Genomic DNA, 16,856 nt, shown 5'->3' with positions numbered 1-16,856 from the left:
TTCCTCTTAACCAGCTCTGGGTTTCTTTCTCAGCACACATGAGCCTGCTCCTCCTGAAGAGTGCCCAGGCTGTCCAAGGGCAGAGGTTGCGGCTCCCACGTGCGCCAGCACTGGAGATGGGCCGAGGAGGGTGGGACTGATCGCTCCTGGGGCAGCCCCTGGTCTGTGCCACAAACCCCGCTAGGCAGGAACACAGCTGCCACCCTTCTCTCCTTACCGTCCCTGGTCCCCAGCAGCTTCTTTAGAACACAGTGGTCTTCAGGGAAAATATCACAGGTTTTGAGCTGCAGACAAATTCAGAAATCTTGTGGCAAAATCTTCAAAAAAAGATTCGAAGAAATTTAAAAATTCAAACAGAAAATAATTAATCGGTCTTACATTAACCTTTATAACCTCAATCTTTGATTTTCTTCCCTCTTTGAGTGCAATCACATCTGTGCTGCCAAAAGAAACAAGACGTAATTTCTTCCAGGTCATCACTGTGATCACCATCAAAGAATAGCAAAGACAATAATTAGTACTCCACACCAAATCAGCCACAGATTTGACATAAATTGCATTTGTCCTCTGCAGAACTAAAAGGAAGCACTTATATTTCTTAGAGTTTTCTAATGAGTTGCTGTCATTTGGCAGAAGTTTCTGAAATATTGCTTCTTATAGACCTTGCTTGCCATTAGCATTTTTTAAAAGAAAAAACAAAATGAAGATTTAAAAAAACAAGTACCACTGCTTTACCTTCAGTATGGAATCAGCCTCAGAAAGCATTACAAGGGGAAGGAAAAATTAGGAACACTACCTTAGTTTCTTGGAAACTTTGAGGTCCATTTTTCCAGGAGGCTGTTTGCAATTTCCAGAGAGGCTTGGACAGTCAGTCAATGAGGGCCAAATCCTCAGGTGCAACTAGACATTGGCGATTCTTTTTAAACAGTTTCTGAATGTCTTCAGAAGTACTGGTATCCAGAGTATAGGTATGACAGACCCAGCCAAGCAGGAAAACTTGGTCAGGATGTCATCCATCCATAGGAATATTGGATAAAGCTCCACTCAGTTTTGTGACCCTTCAAAGGTTTCTGGGGCACAGAGCGAGGAAAAACCCAGACTCTCTGGTCTGAGGCAACAGAGCTAAGAGTCCTGGGAGACCAAGGTGGTTCCAGTCCATAGAACAGAGTAAGACAAGAGAGCTCCACAGAGAGACTTTCAGATCTGCAGAGGATTTTCCTCAAAATCACAGCAATTTACTATTAGCTTTTAAAAATTTCCTTTCAAATGTGTAAATATCACAATGGGATTTACTTATCACCATGCACGTTTTGTGGGCTTCACAGGTGGCGCTAGCGGTAAAGAACCTGCCTGACAATGCAGGAGACTTAAGAGATGTGTGTTTGACCCCTGGGTTGGGAAGATCCCCTGGAGAAGGGCATGGCAACCCACTCCGATATCTTGCCTTAAGAATCCCCATAGACAGAGGAGCCTAGTGGGCTACAATCCATGAGGTCACAGAGTCAGACATGACTGAAGCAATTTAGCATGCATACACATACATGTTTTATACCTTGTTGACAGTAGCTATTTTTTTTTTTTTTTTTCATCTGAAAAGTAACATCCCTGAGCTAATCAGAAGATCTCCAGACTGGAATAAACACACCTTGTCCATGTTCCACCAGCAAATTTTTCTACATGAAATAAAGCAGTTAATATCAATTTACATTGTCTCACAGGCATGTGGTACAGGTGACAATATAAAAAACTATTTTTGACTTCACAGGAGAATTCTATCAAACATTTGGAGAAGAGCTAATGCCTATCCTTCTAAAACTCTAAAAAAATTGCAGAGGAAGGAACACCTCCAAACTCATTCTATGAGGCTACCATCACCCTGGTACCAAAACCAGACAACCACAACACAAAAAAAGAACACCAATATCACTGATGAACATAGATGCAAAAATCCTCAAAATTTTAGCAAACACATCAAAAAGCTCATACACCATGATCAAGTTGGGTTTATTCCTAGAATACAAGGATTCTTCAATACATGCAAATTAATCAATGTGATACACCATATTAACAAACTGAAAGATAAAAATCATATGATAATCTCAATAGATACAGAAAAAGCCTCTGACAAAATTCAGCACCCGTTTATAACTAAAACTCTTCAAAAAATGGGCATAGAAGGAACCTACCTCAACATAGTAAAGGCCATATATGATAAGCCTACAGCAAACATTATTCTCAATGGTGAAAAACTGAAAGCATTCCCCCTGAGATCAGGAACAAGACAACTGTGTCCACTTTCACCACTAATATTCAACATAGTTTTGGAAGTCCTAGATACAGCAATCAGAGAAAAAAAGGAAATGAAAGGAATCCAAATTGGAAAAGAAGTAAAGCTCTCAGTGTTTGCAGATGACATGATACTGTACATAGAAAATCCTAAAGATAGTATCAGAAAATTACTAAAGCTAATCAGTGAATTTAGCAAAGTTGCAAGATACACAATCAATACACAGAAATCACTTGCATTTCTATATGCTAACAATGAAAAATTAGAAAAGTTAAGAAATCAATCCCATTCACCATGGCAACAAAAAGAATTAAATATCTAGCAATAAACTTACCTAAGGAGACAAAAGAACTGTACACAGAAAATTATAAGACACTAATGAAAGAAATCAAAGATGACATAAACAGATGGAGAGATATTCCATGTTCCTGGGTAGGAAGAAACAATATTGTGAAAATGACTGTACTACCAAATGCAATCTAGAGATTCATTGTGATCCCTATCAAATTACCAATGGCATTTTTCACAGAACTAGAACAAAAAAATTTCACAATTCACATGGAAACACATAAGACCCTGAATAGCCAAAGTAGTCCTGAGAAAGAAGAATGGAGCTAGAAGAATCAACCTTCCTGACTTCAGGTTATACTACAAAGCTACAGTCATCAAGACAGTATGGTACTGGCACAAAAACAGAAATATAGACCAATGGAACAAGATAGAAAGCCCAGGAATAAATCCATGCACCTATGGGTACCTTATTTTTGACAAAGGAGGCAAGAATATACAATGGGGCAAAGGCAGCCTCTTCAATAAATGGTGCTGGGAAAATTGGACAGCTACATGTGAAAGAATGAAGTTAGAACACTTCCTAACACCATACACAAAGATAAACTCAGAATGGATTAAAGAACTAAATGTAAGACCAGAAACTATAAAACTCTTAGAGGAAAACATAGGCAGAACTCTCGATGACATAAATCAAAGCAAGATCCCCTATGACCTACCTCCTAAAGTAACAGAAATAAAAACAAAAGTAAATAAGTGGGACCTGATTAAACTTAAAAGCTTCTTCACAGCAAAGGAAACTATAAGCAAGGTGAAAAGACAACCCTTGGACTGGGAGAAAATAATAGCAAATGAAACAACTGACAAAGGATTCATTTCCAAAATACACAAGCAGTTCATACAACTCAATGCCAGGAAAACAAACAACCCATCAAAAAGTGGGGAAAAGACCTAAACAGAAATTTCTCCAAAGAAGACATACAGATGGCTAACAAACACATGAAAAGATGCTCAACATCGCTTATTATTAGAGAAATGCAAATCAAAACCACAATGAGATAGTACCTCACAACAGTCAGAATGGCCATTATCAAAAAGTCTACAAACAATAAATGCTGGAGAGGGTGTGGAGAAAAGGGAATGCTCTTGCACTGTTGGTGGGAATGTAAATTGATACAGCCACAATGGAAGACGGTATGGAGATTCCTTTAAAAACTAGGAATAAAACCACCATATGACCCAGCAATCCCACTCCTATGTGTATACCCTGAGGAAACCAAAATTGAAAAGGACACATGTATCCCATTGTTCATTGAAGCACTATTTACAATAGCTAGAACATGGAAGCAACCTAGATGTCCATCGACAGATGAATGGATAAAGAAGTTGTGATACATATACACAGTGGAATATTACTAGGCCAAAAAAAGGAACGCCTTTGAATCAGTTCTGATGAGGTGGATGAACCCAGAACCTATTATACAGAATGAAGCAAGTCAAAAAAAGAAAGGTAAATATCATATTCTAACACATATTTAAGGAATCTAGAAGACTGGTGCTGAAGAACTTATTTACAGGGCAGCAATGGAGAAACAGACATAGAGAATAGACTTATGGACATGGGGAGAGGGGAGGAGAGGGTGAGATGTATGGAAAGAGTAACATGGAAACTTACATTACCACATATAAAATAGATAGCCAATGAGAATTTGCTATATGGCTCAGGAAACTCAAACAGGGGCTCTCTATCAACCTAGAGGAATGGGTTGGGGAGGGAGATGGGAGGGAGGTTCAAAAGGGAGGGTATATGTATACCTAGGACTGTGAAGAAAACCGAGTGCTGAAGAATTGATGCTTTTGAACTGTGGTGTTGGAGAAGACTCTTGAGAGTCCCTTGGACTGCAAGGAGATCCAACCAGTCCATTCTGAAGGAGATCAGCCCTAGGATTTCTTTGGAAGGAATGATGCTAAGGCTGAAACTCCAGTACTCTGGCCACCTCATGCGAAGAGTTGACTCATTGGAAAAGACTCTGATGCTGGGAGGGATTAGGGGCAGGAGGAGAAGGGGACGACAGAGGATGAGATGGCTGGATGGCATCACCGACTCGATAGACATGAATTTGAGTGAACTCCGGGAGTTGGTGATGGACAGGGAGGCATGGTGTGCTGCGATTCATGGGGTTGCAAAGAGTCAGACACGACTGAGTGACTGAACCGAACCGAACCGATGGCTGATTCATGTTGAGGTATGACAGAAAACAACAAAATTCTGTAAAGCAACTATCCTTCAATTAAAAAATAAATTAAAAAGAAAAAACAAAATTTTTTTTTTTTCAGGGAAAAGCACTGTGTGATTTGATCTGTGTTATCCAATTCAGTAGCCACAGATGCACATAACTATTTAACTTTAATTAAAAATAAATAAAATTTTAAAATGCAATTTCTCAGTTATGTTAGCTGCATTTTAAGAAAGTAATGAAATGCATTTTAATAGCCATACATGGCTAGTGGCTACAACATTGGACAGTACAGACATAGAACATTTCCATTACTGTATAAAGTTCAATTGAAGTGCTGGAATATGGAATATACAGACTTCATATCCTTAAGAAATGAATTACTTCTTAAAAAACAAGTCTTTTGACTTTCTCTTATACCAAGGTATTTTGGTGTTTGTTTTTTTTTTATGCACCAAACTTATTTACAGGGTGTGAATAAATATAAAGCATTGAGAGATACAACTTTGAGCTTCAAGGGCATCTTATAAGAATTTTAAAAATTATCCATCTGTTATACTGAAATAGGCATAGAGAATACACCAACTTAACCCTATGAGGCAGACATCCTTTCAATGGGTTGTCAAAGGAAAGAGATTCAACACTCTTCTTGGTAGCTAGTTTCAGCAATAATAAATTAATTTGCATTCCTCTCAAATGTATTCTTGATTAGACAGTTTCTTAAGTCCCCTGTCTAGATTTCTCATCTTGAAAACTCATATTGACACTTTTCTTCTGAAAATGTAGCTATGTAGACATTTTGAATATATGGTTATACAGTAAGTCAAATGCACTCAATTTCCCTTACTTTCAGCAAATAATTTGGAACCAGTAGAGTCTTTTCCATCAGGATTAAAGGCAGGCATTTTCTCCAAGGCGGTGAGAAGCTCTTCCTCTAGCTGTCTAAGCAGTTTCAATTTGCAAAAACAGCTCGCCACCATATGAATCCCTCCAGGAGACCTCAACTAGAGCAAAGAGGGGAATTTCATCACATGGGGACTTTAGGACTTTACGGCAGATGGGGTTTGAGTTGTTGGGGATTAATTATAGAAAATGAGCCCATACCTCATCCTATTCCCCTTCTGAGGATCATGCATCACCCCACAGACAGGACTTGGAATGTGGTGGCTGAAGAGAACTTCTCTGTGAGAATCAAGAAGGGATTTACGGTGGAGTCAAACATTGCAGCAGAATCCCACTGGGTATCAGCATCCCACTTTCCTCAGGCCTTGGTGACAGCAGGCTGATGCTGTGTCGGGATGGGTGATTCTTCAAAACAAACATTACTAATTTCAAATGAAACTTTGATAGAGGGCTCTCAGACAGGAATGAGATCTCTGACAAGTGCAGAGGTATAGGGAATGAGGCATTTGTGCTTAGTCACTTCAGTCGTGTCTGACTGTGCACTACCCATGGACTGCAGTCTGCCAGGCTCCTCTGTCCATGAGATTCTCCAGGCAAGAATACTGGAGTCGGTTGCCAATTCCTTCTCCAGGAAATCTTACTGACTCAGGGATTGAACCTGTGCTTCATAAAGGATTAAAGGATTGGTGTGACTTTCTACTGACCAAGTGTGGGGTGAGGTGGGAGGGATTGAACTAATGAACAAGGGGCAACACCTTTAGTATCATATCTCTTTCATCCAAAGGCCCCATAGACATGAGAAAAATTTCATTCTTAACATAATCATTCATCATCCTCACCTTCTTGCTTAGGAATCACTCAACCTCCGAAACCAAGTTCAGTTACCTTTTTTAACAAAAGCTATCACAAATTGTGTCTTGTAAAAGTAACAGCTTATACTTTGTAAGTACACTTCAGATCAGATCAGATCAGTCGCTCAGTCGTGTCCGACTCTTTGCGACCCCATGAATCGCAGCACGCCAGGCCTCCCTGTCCATCACCAACTCCCGGAGTTCACTCAGACTCACGTCCATCGAGTCAGTGACGCCATCCAGCCGTCTCATCCTCTGTCGTCCCCTTTTCCTCCTGCCCCCAATCCCTCCCAGCATCAGAGTCTTTTCCAATGAGTCAACTCTTCGCATGAGGTGGCCAAAGTACTGGAGTTTCAGCTTTAGCATCATTCCTTCCAAAGAAATCCCAGGGCTGATCTCCTTCAGAATGGACTGGTTGGATCTTCACACTTAGAAAGGGACAAATAATTACTTTGATTTTGAGAGGTTTTGTTAGCCTCAAATAATATTTTGTCAAATAGCACTTGCTGGAACTGGTGTTTTCATACATATTTATGGATTATTTAATATAATATCTAAAATAATTCATATATTGGTATTCTTCAGAAGAGTTACATAAAGCATTGTGGCAGATCACAGGTCACTACAATATGTAGCAAAATCTGACTCAGAATGTACTTGATTGAAATGAAATAGTTATCAACTTAAAGTTTAGAATTACTAGGTCCAATGAAGGGGAAACAAATTTACTGAAAAACTTTTAGTATGTTAGCATTCCATCAATAATAACTTTCTAAAGTAAAGCTGTATATTTTCATCACAGTTCAGTATATGCAGAACTCAACTAATAAATATAAGCATTTCACAATTTTCCTGGGTTAGAGCATGACCTACAGGAAGGCACTCGATTTCCCTGGTTTTGAAAGATTAGCTCCTAAAAATAACATATAAGGATGATGTAATGAAGAGATAAACCTTTGGGGTGGAGTAAATAATGTTCTCAGCAGAGAGTCTTCAGAAGAGTTTATTAAAATGTTGGAAAGTACTCCCATAAAACAGAGACCAAGAGTTAAGAAGAGATTCAAGTCCAGAAAGTAACCCAGCCTATTTCCTTCCCTGTGGATATGTAACCATAACTAGAGCTACTGCTGGCCCCATCCGTACCCAGCATACCTGATATAAGTCAAACAGGATACGATATTTTAAGGTCATTTCTGGAAAAATTACCAACTTGCATGGCAAACATCATAGAACCTATGTAAAAGCATTCATTCCTATAGATTTTTACCTCTTGAAGAAACAAAATACAGTGTCATGTAAATACGTGTCAGAAGATTGGGTTCTAATGTTCTGATGGTGGTGTGATACCAGTGAGTTTTTTCACCTGAATGAATCTCCATTTCCTTATCTAATCACTGAGGGGATCAGATCTGACTGCCATTAAAATGCCCACAGGAGCCAGAAGCAACCTGACTTTACGATGATAGTTTTCAGATACTGGTGGTTCTCTAAGGTACTGAAAACAGTGACAGCATGCAGAGTGCATGTCTCCTTCTGGTGACAGTCAGCTGCAGTGGACTGTCTCCGGGTGGGAATGCAGGCCCTGTGTGACCAGACAGTCATATTATTCAGGAAAATACAGAAATTCAAACTTTTATGTCAAATATCCTGGTTTTAAAATATTGGCAGCTAATCTAAATTTAGGGCTTCTCTGGGGGCTCAGGGGTAAAGGATCTGCTTGCAGTGCAGGAGTTCCAGGGTTTAAACCCTAGGTGGGGAAGATCCCCTGGAGAAGGGAATGGCTACCCACTCCAGTATTCTTGCCTGAAGAATTCCATGGACAGAGGAGCCTAGCAGGCTACCATCCCTGTGGGGGATGTAGGGGTCACAAAAAGCCAAACAGGAATGATTGACTAACATACACTCTAAAAGACGGGGGAACACAGGTAACTCTGAAGGCCAGACTAAACATATATGTGAATGGACTGGGTCTTATGGCTGCCATTTGTGACCTCCAGCTGGAAGCCTCCAGTTTCTCTCTGCTCTGCTGGTCCTATGTGAGCATGGGGTAGTGTCATCCTGGGGCCACAGGCACCAGCCCTCCACACAATTCTAATTAAGCTTTTTGGCACTTGGTTTCATTAACATATGAATACAGTAGGGAATCAGGGCAACCACGGTCAGTGGGATGGACGCACTTTTACAGAAAGACAGCACGTAAAACAAATACTCGGTGTCAGTGGGGATCTTGATGAAGTGGTAGAGCTGCAGGGTGGTCAGCGAGACCAGGGCACAGAGCAGCCGGAAGCTCAGCCTGTAGCCGTTTTCTCCTCGACAGCTCCTGAGGAACATCTCTGAGTTAATTGCAAAGCCCAGGCCAAAGAGGACCCCGAGGTTTCTCACAAGTCCGGCAAAAGGTGTGGTGTCAATGTGGATCCAGTCGGGGTTGGCGCACCACTTCTTGGCTATGGGCACGGACCACAGCAGGTCAATGTCAAGACGTCTGAGCAGCAGGTAAAAGCCAAGTGCAAACAGGAAGAGGAACAGGTTGGTCTTCAGGTATACGCTCAGGCTGGCTGTTTGGATACCTGGAGTGTATTCAAAGACCTCCGCTACCAGGACGCCTGGGGATTGGAAAGCAACACTGAGCAGAACTGTGTGCCTTTGAGACTCTCAGGAATCATTCCTCTCTGCGTTAAAGAATTTAGCCACAGTTTTCAATGATAAAGGGCTGTAGAAACCTAGATTCTATCTATTTTCCAAAACCTGTTTTTTTAAGGCAGTAACTGAAACCTCACTTTTCCCATGGTCTTTTACCCAACCGCATTAGCACAGGGGGGATTTTCAGGAGTCCAGGGCACTGAGTGACAACCCACTTTATAGGCAGAGCACTGATCTGCTGCTGCTGCTGCTAAGTCACTTCAGTCATGTCCGACTCTGTCTGACCCCATAGACAGCAGCCCACCAGGCTCCCCTGTCCATGGGATTCTCCAGGCAAGAACACTGGAGTAGGTTGCCATTGCCTTCTCTGGAGAACTGATCTAGGTGCTTGCAATTAATATTTCAATTGCCACAGCCAGTTAATGTAGAGAGCCTTTGAAAGATATGTGGAGTTGAAAAGCGGAAACTCGATCATTGTGAATGCTGGTGGAAATACAAAGCAGCTGCTGAATGAAGTCCACAGTTAGGTAATAATCACTGCAGGTGTTTCTGAGGGAGTGACACGGTGTGCAGGTTGGAAGGCCATTATTAAGTCTCCCAAACCAAGACACAAGCACACTGTCCTTCGTGGTGGTTCGGGAGTTGGACTCAGCACTAGTCACACTTTAGAGAAACCCAACCGTGTCACCAAGAGATTATGCGCTTATACTTTTGAGTGAGAATGTGTACCATTGCCTGTATGGAGAATTTGAGAGATATGAAGAACCACTTAAGCTCCTAGGGCAGCATTAAATATCAGTGGCTTGATAGAATTACCTGAGTTTGGGGAATCAGTTAGCAGGGAGAATCTGACAACATAAAACAAAGGACACTAAAGCTTTCAATGATACAACAAAAGGTAGGTGACCATATTTACCACCAATTACTCCAAGAATAACTTGATGAGGAAAATGTGTTGCTATGAATACTCTGGAGATGCAGACACTGATTTGAATCAACCAAAAGAGACTCCAAAGAAATGACCAAGTCAGTCTACGATGGAAAAATAGAGACAAGCATAAAAAGCAAAGAAATTGTATCACTCATAAAAATGGGCGGGGGGTTGACACCAGATGATCTTTCATAGAGGAATCTTCTAGCTGTGATGTAATATCATAATTCTAGAGGGTCTTTCAATTTTGTTTGCACTCCATAGGATTTCAAATGTTTTAACAGATGTTTCTATATTTATTGATGCATTAAACTGAACCAGTGCTAGGCTATATTGTGAAATTTTAATAAATGCTGTAAAAAGAAACCGACTTGGCATCCTGATAATTATTCTAATGAAGGGAAATTCAAGCTTGGGGGAATTATTAATATTTACAGTGGTCTAGAATAAATTATATATATTTTTACTCCCTGTCATATGTGCCTCCTCTTTCCTCTCTCAACGTCTCTTTGCTTGAAGAAAACTCACAGAAGAGGCAGCTGCCAATCTGATGAAAAGCACACAGGCATTCCATCAAGGGCAAGTTTTCATTGGGTTTAATTTCAAGACTCTCAAGCTCTCAAGAGTCCTGGTTCCTTGGTTTTTGACACGTAGAAAATAATAAACAGAAAGTGACCTATGGGTTATATATGTTGAGTTAGAAGCAGTAGTATGCAGAAAACTTATAAAAATATTTAAGTCCAAGCAATGTTCATCATTTTAATAAAAAATATTAGCAATAATGAGTTCTAGGAATCCTTGATGGTTCTGAATGATTTGTCCCTGATAATTGGACTAAATTTTGGATATTGAAAAGTTAAGGAATAGAGAGAAACAAGACTTTCAAAGAGAAAATAAGCAGGGTGTATCCACATGGAAGAAGAATCAACAAGGATGTAGTAATATTTAGGTAAGGTGTGGGCACTCAGTATGTTTTGATGGATCAACGAAATGATGCAGTTATAAGAATCAAAGAAGAGTTGAGAATTTTTTTTTTGAGAACAAACAAATAATTTTCCAGGAACTGGAGGAGAAAATGAGCTACAGAGAAAAGGAAAGGCTTATCTAGATTCCTACTTTGAAAAATTGTCTATGGATAGAAAATGCTAATTTTTAAAGATGACAACACGTTTTTTACCATTGTTGTTTTGGATTGGATAATGAATACCTTAAGGCATACAGGTCACAGTCTCATTAGGATAAACTTTAAAGATGCCCAAATTCCTTTGGTTATTTGTTTTGTATATTACCCAATATTACTCTGAAAAGTGGAATATGAGATGGAACTTGGAAATTCTTTATTATAAAGAACTTTAATGTAATGGTGTATCTTATAGTAGCTTTTATGCAATTAACTGGAGAATCTTATCTCAGACTGCCTAATAATTTATGATTAAAGTGATGCTCAAAATTATTTTAATGATAGTTAAAGTATATCAGGAAAGAAAAGAAGGAAAAAGTATAAAAATTTTGAATAATTTAAAGGTCTAGGCCTTTCAGAATGTTATGAATCTACTAACATTAAATCTACTAACATTAGAATTTAAGTTTGCTTCTGGATGTTTTAAATTAAAAGATTGCATAATATTTAAAGCTAGAATATATGTTATTTATGTCAAAATCACTAGTTAGTCAAAGAAGAAAGCATAATTATACTAAAGTAACCAATGTATTCGAGGGGAATGAGGCTTCTCAAAAATTTGTTTAAAGTAAGGGAATGTGCATGGAAAAATACTTCCTTATATAATTTCAGATGACTTATTTATGAACTACTAAAGTGAGTATAGTATTATGGGGACCCCAAAAGCACATTTAAAAAGTCATTAATCAATTAAACATTTCCAACCCTGTAATGTGGTAATCATTGTGAGCTAATTAGGATATTATCTTAAAAGCAAAATATTAATCTCCTATTCATTTTGCTAAGTTGGCTATGATAGAATTGAATAAGCACATTTTAATAACTAAAATTACACTAAACTGAATTTTTAAAAAGACTTTCTGTGTTTAAAACTGTCATGTTCCAGGGCTACAGAGATTGGAGCAAAGCTGACCTGTGCAGAGTGATAAAAGACTTATCCATCTGACTGTCGGTGTGGCTCAGGGCCGCTGTCACCATGACATACCAGACACATGATGAACCCATCGCATGGCCAGATGGACTTCCTGCAACAAGAAAGTGGCAATCCATTTGAAAGGTGGTTAATAGAGTACAACTATCAGAAATGGACAATAGAATAGCATATTAGCCATGAATATTACAAATAACTCAGAAAAAAGCCATAGGACATAGGCTGTATGTACTGTTTAGTAATGGGTAGAAATAAAGAAAATTGAGTCAAATACCATTTCAAAAAATTTCCCCAGGTTATTCAAGTTCATTGAAGTCCAGAAATCAAAATGTTCAAGTCTAATTAAGAACTCGGGCTGTTGCATCAAAAAATCTGCCACATCCTTAGTCATTCTTCATATCTAATTGTTTTTAACTGATGACAAAATTGAAGTACTTGGATTGAATCTTGAATCAGCTTATTTTCTTTGGGCTGAAAAGTCAAACATATTAAAGCTATCACTGCTGTGTCTGATTTCCCAACTAACTGCTATGTACTAGCTAGCCCCATGCCCATCTTGTGACTGGTTGCTGCACTAGGAGTCTTTGTCATTAAATGGAAAAGGGAAGCTACAAAGTGGCATCAATCCTGGCAGAATAAATCTGCAGACAGAAAGCCTTTCTACTCCCAGAATGTCTTTCCCATGTCACTAGATCTTTTTTTAAAAAATCACTTTGTTTTGATGTACTCCTTGAGTTTTTACCAAGTGGAGATTCATTGAGCTTAATTCATTGAGTCTCTTTTTGAAAAACACCAGTTTAAATAAAGACAAATCTATGACTTATGGATCTCTTTCTTTCAAATTGATTTCTTAAACAGAAATTATCAGGGCTTTTTATATGTTTCATGTATTGGAAAACTTCAAGGAATGAATGTAAAATGTAGTATTTCTTTTTTTCTTTTCCAGAAAATGTCTCATAAGACAGAGCATGTGCTGGGACGTTCTGGGATAAACCAAAGTAGCATTTCAATTGAATGGCAACCCACTCCAGTGTTCTTGCCTGGAGAATCCCAGGGATGGGGGAGCCTGATGGGCTGCCGTCTATGGAGTCACACAGAGTTGGACACGACTGAAGTGACTTAGCAGCAGCAGCAGCATTTCAATTGTCCCAGATACTATCCATCCATCCATCCATCCTGCATTGTTTTCACAAAGATAAAATACATAGCATCCCTGACATGATGGAATGCACAGTCTATTGGAGGAGTCAGATATTAAATAACTACTACTACTACTACTACTAATACCAATAATACCATAATAATTATGTAATATTAGTAGTATTAATAATAATATTAATAATACTATAGAGTGATAAGTACTATAACAGATGGATGCCTACTTTTTGGTAGTTAAAAAAAAAAAAAGATATTCCAAAAACTTATTAGGAACTTACACATTCACTGTATTCAAGGTTAGTCTCAGGATGTCAAATGCCAATAATTTGAGGCTATGTAACAAAACTGTGTGGAGGTACAATATAACACAATCTTACAAAGTAAAACAATATGCAATTTACCTTATATATATATATTTAAAACTTTTTATAATCTTAAATTCAACTCTCATAGTAAAGATTTTATACTCATACAAAATCTTACTTATGAGAGAGTGGACCCAGAAGTCTACTGATGTACTGTATACACAAGAGAAAAAGCAAAGTGGAAAGAAGTAACTCTACGATTAAAGAGAATTTCGGCAGGCAATAGTAATACCAGGAAGTCCTTACCTTTCTTACAGAAACCCTGTCTGTTGTCTCATTTATGTGATTCTCAGATCTACAATAACTTTGAAAGGTGCACAGCAGCAGATAAATCAGCATTTCCAGTATTTTAATATAGTTTTTAAAAAATGTGTTCTAGTTAATTGTCTTTTGTTTGTTTCTATATCAGACCATGACCTCCTTCCAAAAAAAAAAAAAAATGCCAAGAATAAAATCATTTGGGGAATATTCTTTTAACTTATCCTTTTACAAATTTTTTAAAAATGAAATTTTCTTACTCATAAAAGTTTTACCCTTTTCACTAGCAATTTTTGTTTATGAACTTTTAGCATCCTCACCCATGCCATTTTCTTTAAAACCCTCTATGATATTGTACAGTTATTAGATGATAATCATGTACAATGGCTATCTGTTGGAATATCTTTAGTAACCTGAGGCTGCTTTAACAGCTTACCTGGACCTGTTTCGCATGTAGTGGGGAACTGTTCAAGGCATGGACTTGAGTGATTTGGGTAAATCTGAGTTTCTTGGACCCACCAGTAAGGCCGATGACCAAATAATATCCTGTATTTAAAGAAATATAAATATGCATATATATTTAAACACACAGTTGTTACTTAATTGGAGACTAGCTATTCTCTCCTATAAAAATGACTCAAGCAGACTGTTGATGAGGAAAGCTCATTATTGAGAGACTTTGAAAGAATTTAAGTTCTGGTCTGTGTCTCATTATAGAGGATGAGTCATATGGAGTTTGGGATCCTAGTTTCCAATAAAAACAGGGACTTTCTTCCTTGCAAGGGAAGTCTTTCAGTGCTTTGGATACTTAGACTGAAAATATCAAAGTGGTCCTTGGAATTATTAATCTGTTCATTATGGTGCAATTCGTTTAATTCACTTCTTGGTTAATCATACCATATATGTTATAGGCTTTTGGAATTTACTTCTAAGTCAGATAAAGTATAGACTTCTATGCTTTTTTGTAAGTTCTGTTTACGAATAGGTGTTTCAAGTTAACCAGTATGTTTGAAAGATCATCCAAGTAAAACTGTACACATCTGAAATGTGATCATTAAGCCAAAGCTACAAATTTAAGAAGAAGCTTTATGAAGAATGAAACAAAACAGAAGGCTTACCATTTAAAAATAAGATTGAACCAATCCCCAATGACTGCTACCCATATCATCTTAGTTCCAACTGTCTGATTAAGTTGAAACCAAAGTGGAAAATAAATAGAAAAGATATTCCGGGGATCTCCAACATTGGACATAAAATTTAGAAAATTGTAGTAAGCTCGGTAGTCCTTCTGCAAATGCTGAATAACGAGCACTCCATTCCTATGAAGGAAATCCATCTTGAAAGAGAGGCAGTTCTAAACATAGAGTGAGCGGAGCTGAAGTGCTCTGAGTTCTACCATTTTTATGCGTTTCTCTCTTGGCGTGTCCAGCCATTACTGTGACATGTGATACTGACCATCTGTGGAGAGGGCATGTCTGTCCTCTGCTGAAAAGTTCAACTACTTTATGATTTTAATTGATGCTAAAGAGGTGAAGTAAATGCGGATCGGTGGCAAGTCGAGGGGAAATTTGGGTAGAGACACAATGCATTTCTTATGCAGTCTGTCTTTTGTGTGAACAGTTGGATCATGTTTGCTTGAAATTTTTGCACGGTTCATTTCCTTCAAGGGCAGAGACATTAGCAATTTCTGTGCTTCACTAGAAGACTATGTAAATAATTACTGCATGTCAAATAGCCCTTAAAGCAATGCATTTTAATTTAAAATAGACTGTGGCTCTTTGACTATTTTATTGGGTCTTTCAGGAAAACAGATGAGTAAATATCTAGGCATGAAAAGTTTATATGATATGACAGTATTTTCTGATTGCAGATGTTTAAATAAAAATATTTTACTATTTCCTTATTAGCAAAGAGAATAATATGAGAGATGTGGAACAGAGAAGAAAATACATGGAGTTTATGAAATCTGGAAGGAAATGTGTTATTTTTCGACTGTGAGGCCAGAAAGCAGATATGGAGATTACTGAGTAGTAGGTCTACTAGATGGTAGAACTGTTAGGAATGAGGCATATTTTTATTGGCTAGCAAAAACAATTGAGAGCATGGGAGAGTTGCTCGTATGACAGAGCCCAAGAAAATAAAGTCAGTCACTGTTTCCATTGTTTTCCCATCTATATGCCATGAAGTGATGGGACTGCATGCCATGATTTTAGTTTTTGAATGTTGAGTTTGAAGCCAGCTTTTTCACTCCCCTCTTTTACCTTCATGAAGAGGCTCTTTAGTTCCTCTTCACTTTCTGCCATAAGGATGGTGTCATCTGCATATCTGAAAAGTGAAAGTGAAAGTTGCTCAGTCATGTCCGACTCTTTACAACCCCATGGACTATATAGTCCATGGAATTCTCCAGGCCAGAATACTGGAGTGGGTAGCCTTCCCTTCTCCAGGGGATCTTCCCAACCCAGGGATTGAACCCAGGTCTCCTGCATTGCAGGCAGATTCTTTACCAACTGAGCTATCAGGGAAGCCCTGCATATCTGAGGTAATTGATATCTCTCCTGGTAATCTTGATTCCAGTTTGTGCTTCATCCAGCCTACCATTTCACATGATGTACTCCATCCCACTCCAGTACTCTTGCCTGGAAAATCCCACAGATGGAGGAGCCTGAGTTGGACAAAACTGAGCGTGTGACAGTGACGGTGACTTCACTTTCACTTTTCACTTTCGTGCATTGGAGAAGGAGATGGCAACCCACTCAAGTGTTCTTGCCTGGACAATCCCAGGGACGGGGGAGCCTGGTGGGCTGCCATCTATGGAGTCGCACAGAGT

The 16,856-nt window shown here is 38.6% G+C and overlaps 1 protein-coding gene across 1 annotated transcript; it reads right to left on the bottom strand.

Moving 5' to 3' along the window:
- Positions 1-8,657: 8,657 nt before the first annotated feature.
- On the bottom strand, positions 8,658-15,365 carry G6PC2 (glucose-6-phosphatase catalytic subunit 2). Its single transcript, XM_005887602.2, has 5 exons — positions 15,148-15,365; positions 14,466-14,575; positions 12,231-12,342; positions 10,123-10,238; positions 8,658-9,169 (listed from the first exon to the last, which is right to left on the bottom strand). Exons 1-5 carry the CDS (start codon positions 15,363-15,365, stop codon positions 8,658-8,660), a joined length of 1,068 nt encoding a protein of 355 aa, XP_005887664.1.
- Between the last annotated feature and the right edge of the window lie 1,491 nt (positions 15,366-16,856).

The sequence above is a fragment of the Bos mutus genome, chromosome 2, assembly GCF_027580195.1.
Source record: "Bos mutus isolate GX-2022 chromosome 2, NWIPB_WYAK_1.1, whole genome shotgun sequence".
Lineage (NCBI taxonomy): Eukaryota > Metazoa > Chordata > Mammalia > Artiodactyla > Bovidae > Bos > Bos mutus.
This window is presented reverse-complemented; position numbering and strand designations above follow the sequence as displayed.

What these genes read in the sequence shown, in the direction of transcription:
- G6PC2 (XM_005887602.2), bottom strand. Translation starts at nt 15,365, where the DNA reads ATGGATTTCCTTCATAGGAATGGAGTGCTCGTTATTCAGCATTTGCAG. An exon ending in TACATGCGAAACAGGTCCAG is followed by an intron (nt 12,343 to 14,465) that starts GTAAGCTGTTAA and finishes TTCTTGTTGCAG; the next exon opens with GAAGTCCATCTGGCCATGCG. An exon ending in TCTTTTATCACTCTGCACAG is followed by an intron (nt 10,239 to 12,230) that starts GTCAGCTTTGCT and finishes TTTCCATCGTAG; the next exon opens with ACTGACTTGGTCATTTCTTT.